The 5,226-nt window shown below is 49.7% G+C and overlaps 1 protein-coding gene across 1 annotated transcript; it reads right to left on the reverse strand.

Annotated features, from left to right (window-relative positions):
• Positions 1–3,330: 3,330 nt before the first annotated feature.
• H257_09538 (hypothetical protein) lies at positions 3,331–4,085 on the reverse strand. The gene is made up of 2 exons (XM_009835779.1): positions 3,843–4,085; positions 3,331–3,764 (listed from the first exon to the last, which is right to left on the reverse strand). Exons 1-2 carry the CDS (start codon positions 4,018–4,020, stop codon positions 3,430–3,432), a joined length of 513 nt encoding a protein of 170 aa, XP_009834081.1. The 5' UTR covers positions 4,021–4,085; the 3' UTR covers positions 3,331–3,429.
• Positions 4,086–5,226: the final 1,141 nt, after the last annotated feature.

Here is a 5,226-nt window from a genome sequence, read left to right on the forward strand (position 1 = left end):
CTATATGAACTTTCAGATATTATTTCGAACGAAGTACACCCATCACGATTGTTGACATTTTAAAAATATGTGTTGGCTATATGAACTTTCAGATATTATTTCGAACGAAGTACACCCATCACGATTGTTCACATTTTAAAAATATGTGTTGGCTATATGAACTTTCAGATATTATTTCGAACGAAGTACACCCATCACGGTCGCTTTATAAACCAAAAACAATGTTTTTTTTCTGAAAAAATATGCTACCTAGTGTGCTATTTCACAGATATTGATTCCGGCGGTACCCAAAAAAAGGAGTTTATCCGAAAAATTGTGGTTCTGACACATTTATCGCCACGCGTTCAGCCCGGCCATAACGTCATGCGCTTTTAACCTTACACTTTAAACTAGTACTTTTTGCCGCTTTGACCTATGCTGCCTTCCTTATCATCGCTTCTCCAGCATGCTGTGTATGGGGGAAACGCTGGGGCTACGCGTTTTCCTGTGCCGTCGCGCTCAGACGACGGCCATAGCGAGCCACCTTTCACGTCATTCGGCGGGACGCGCAACACTCAGCAGCCACCGCTTCGTCTGCCACAAGCACCGCTTCTTCAGCACAGATTGTGGCATGGTGGTGCGGTCGGCACCGTCGGAAGCCAGGCTGTCACCGTCGAAGTAGAGGATGATGGTTCGCTCGACTGTGATGACAACGATGCATGGGACATCTTCGACAGCATCAACTGGGACATCGGTGGAGTGGACGAAGTTGACATCAGCAGTAACGACGGGTCGTCCGCAGATGAGCATGTTGCGGACCGTGTCGTTGTAGTCGCCGAAGCGATGGCCAAACACACACGGAAGAAAGACGTTTACGACTGGGCAATGGTGGGCAAGTTTGAGTCGTACACGATGGCCAAAGACAGTGTGGCGCCGTCTTGCACACAATCGACGAAGAAGACAAAGTGCACGGTCTGTCTTGGTCCAGGAGTGCATGAGATGTGTATGCGGTACATGAAATGCACTTGCCGCGAGCAGTGCACGAAGCAGCTGCGTGTCTTAACCTGCTCGACTTCGAAACGCGCAGTGGTATACAAACGCGGCCAGTACGGAGATTGCGACCCTCCACGCCCAGGCACAATGTCCCGCAGTATTCGTGACCAGGCAGACCGCCTCTTCGCCGAAGGTATCACACCAAGTCGAGCACAACATAGACTAAAAAGTGTGGTGCCTGCTCATACAATGCCGCGTCTGAAGACGTTCCAGAGTCGCTGCCGGTACTACCGGCTTAGCACTCTTGGTGAGCACAGCAAGCCTTCGGTGATGGCTCGCCTGCTTGTGGAGAGCAAGATCGACGACGGGCGGGACAGCACCACTTTTTTCTCGTTTGGCTTCGAAGTCGTGGAGGGTATCCCTCACATCGGTTATGGCGGGTCTTCTGGTGTATTCAAAGTTGGCATCACGACGAAGCAGCTACTGCACGGCATGAATCGTGACCCTTCGTCATTCGTGTTCCATTGGGACGCCACGTACAAGATCAATTCCATGGCGTACCCCGTTTTGATTTGTGGGATGACGGACCCCTGGGGCAATTTCCATCCTGTTGCGTTCTTCATCATTGGCGAGGAGTCCACCGACGAGTACGAATGGGCGATGCGCGAGTTGATGACAGTGTACGAGGCGGTTGTTGGTAGTCCCCTCAAACTACACTACGTCATGGGTGATGCTGCCAAAGCCCCAATCGCTGCATTGAAGAACCTGCCCCAACTTGGAATCAAGACGTTGCTGATGTGTTTCTACCATTGTGTGGCTTGCGTCAACAAGCGTTTGGGCGGGGCTCCAAAGCAAGTAAAGGCATTGGTTTCCAAGCACATGTTCAAGATGCACTTCAGCCGGAGTGAATTTGAATGCCAGCAGTACTGGGAAGCAGCCAAAGTCGCATGGTCGGCATGCGAAGTTCTCGTTGCCAAGGACTTTGCACGGTACTTCGAAGAGCAATGGTTCTCGGGGGACACTGCGAATTGGCAGGCGTACCATACCCCCAGTGGTTTTCCAACCACAAACAACCCATGCGAATTGTTCAACAAACACTTCAAAGGTTTGTGGTCAATCAAGTTGGATCTATACTTCAGTTCGACCTGACGTTGTAATTGTAGGGATATACACCCAGCGCACAGTTCATGGTTTATACGCAACGTTCCTTCTGCTGGGCACAATAGCCGAAGAGATATCGACGTACAGAGCCCAACCATTTGAAACGAGCCCATCGCCCAGCAAGAAGCTACTTTGGCGCTTTCGGCGTTTGGTGAAGTTTGCGCTGTTAGAAGTTGTCGCCACCAATCCAGCGTTTGAATCCGAGGTTGCCCCCCCCTTTCCTGCCATTGGAAGTGAGCCCGACAACACGCGGATTCGCAACATTATCCCTCATCTTGCCATTTCAGTGGCAATCGCGTTTGAAGACGAAGCCACCGAAGGTGCCTTGTGGATCGCATTGCAGGAGCGCGGTATTACATGTGTACCCGCACGCGATTTGGCCCTCGCCAATGCATACTACCACGGCGACCGGGCGAACAATATACGCCACGAATCGATTTGCGGTGGTCGTCCCCAACCGCCGAATGGTTGGCTTGTGACAACTTCCCCGGGACACTTATCCTGCGAGTGCAACTACTTCTTCAAGATGAAGTACTGTTGCCACTTGCTATTTGCGCTGCAAGAACAGTTCAAAGACGTGCGGGGCATGCCTTTGCCCCCTCAGCGGTTTGTTCGAAATGTAGCCCGACGAAGCGAGACAGCCCCGCGATTCTCTGGCCGTCGCCGAAGCTCTGGGGTAGGAGGAAGAAACGTTCGCAGTAGGCGTAATGTTGGCCCACCACTAGCCCTGTCCTGACAAGGTAATCACGGTGCTAAATAATTCTCTTGCTCGAGTACGTTGTAGTTTTATGATGCAGTGGGGGGGTGGACCACCTTCACCCGTGTCCCACGATTCCTGCTATCTCCGAACCCACAAAGTACTGTTTCAAGGGGTACTACCTCGTACAACCCCCAATGCCCATCAATCAGGTAGCTTTGGTGAAAAGCAAAACTGACTGTGAATATAAATAATAAAATTATGTACTAGAAGTCAGACTTGAACTCGGGACCGTTGGTTTGTTAAACTGACACTCAACCACTGAGCTACAGAATCTGTTACAGATTTGTTATATACTGAATAGAGATACGTTGCAACTTGCGGTCGTCACTTTCAAATTCGACATCGATGGGCATTGCACCTGCGCCTCAGATAATGGCTGGGGCACAATGCGTAGTAGCTACAATTGGTCTAATAACACTACACACGAATAATAAGTTGTGAATAACCCATGTTCATGTTATCGTTGTTGATGCATGTCATGTCGCCTTCGAATGTCCGCGTCCGGCCAACGCCGATGGCGATGGTCCTTTACGTGCTCATTGGAGCGGTCCTGCCTCGGTCGGTGGTGCGGTCGTGTCCGTTCGATGCCGCTCGTCTTTCTGAACCTGAACAAGATGGATTACATATGCTCTACGGAAGTCAGTTGCTACTGCCCTGTGGTAATCGATGACGTAGTCCTGCGCCGGATATCGATGACGTGGTCCTGCGCCAGTCGTGATGTGTGCGGCAGTGTTTCGCGGCATTCGCGGCGTTTCGTGGCGCTTGTATTGTTTAGACACGCCGGAAGTGTTTGGTGGCATCGTTCCTGTCGCAGTCACTTCCTGTTTGGCGGTCGGGGGCGGAAGTCCTGAAGGGATCGTTTGCGTGTGTCCTACGCCATCGAAAGCGGTTCAACCAAGGTCAGTGGCATCTGCTATGAGTGTTAATATCCCAACGAAAAGTGAAATACCTGCGCTGTGATGCTTCATGCGTGTTTCATGGCGTATGTCGCTGCTGCCCTGAGCACCCTGTGGTGTGGTCGGTGTCACAACCCGCGACTCACGCGTTTCTGAACAGGGTGTTGCCTGCGACCGAGGATGTAGTTCTGTTGGGGTACGGATGCGTTTGGCGTTTGGGCGGGTCCTCATCCACGGCAGATAGGGGTGGTCTGTGCAGCGTGCTTGAAGATGGTGGAGTTGATTTATACCTTGTGTGTTCTGAATTGTACTTATGTGTGGTTGGGATTAACCTTGTCCCAAGGGAACTTCCATTCGGGGGGGTCACCGCCCTCGTGCCATGACACTAACACGAGATTGTGTCCACTACGACGTATACATTACGGGTTTCCATTACGGGTTTACATTGCGGGGTCGATTCCAGTAAAATGTCGGTCGATACCTCGTCCCACGTAACGGATTGCGGGGCCGATTCCAATGAATTGTCGGTCGATGCCTCGTCCCACGTAACGGTTCACGTTTGTCCACACTGAAAGTCAAATCAATCAATTTGGGGTTTCGGGGTTCTGTCAAGTAAACCTTTGATATTACATAAATGGTGTCTACCTGACTTATTACGCTTGAGAGGTTATTTTTGGGCATTTCTCTCAAAAATATATTCCTCTCATTTTGCATTTTCCCAAAACCATCTAGTGCGAATCTGCAAGAGGCCTCTTACAAAGCCATCTGCTCAACCCATATGCTGGATAGTTGAAGTACTACGGTCCGATTTTCCGGAAATCCTTCGCGTTTTTCCGCTTTCTAGTCTGTTTTTCACGGTTAGCCCACGACGATGGGCATCGTGATTGCAAAGTTGAGAGGTGTACCACCAGTACAGTATCCACAGACCCGACGGCGCGACAACTGATACGTAAACAATCAATTTAAGAGCTTCAATCAATTTAAGATAAAATGTACATGAGCCAATGAAAAGACGTGAAATTTCCTTGAGCCAATGAAACGACGTGAAATAACCTAACCACACAATTTATCCGCTGTTGGTGGAAATACTTTGAAATAAAGCTGAAATTATACGCAAAATGGTGTAGTACTACTGTAGTACCTTGAAGTTCAGCTACCATACACATGTTTGCTTGTCCTCAAATCAGAGATCTTGCCACAATAGATCCAGTGACCCCACCGAAAATCGGACATACCCGTGCAGTAGTGTAAAATCATGCTTGCAAGCGACCCCTCGACTATTCTACTGTTTCTGCCACGGAAGCGCGGTGCTTGCAGTTCAGCATCAATTCTACTGCACTGTTATTGTGCTTTCAAGCTAAATTTGGTATCTTGGAGAAGTCGTTTTACTTGAACTAAATAGACACACTTTGAATCCTGTCAGATACAATGTTGAAC

This window comes from Aphanomyces astaci, assembly GCF_000520075.1.
Source record: "Aphanomyces astaci strain APO3 unplaced genomic scaffold supercont1.23, whole genome shotgun sequence".
Taxonomy (NCBI): Eukaryota; Oomycota; class Saprolegniomycetes; order Saprolegniales; family Verrucalvaceae; genus Aphanomyces; species Aphanomyces astaci.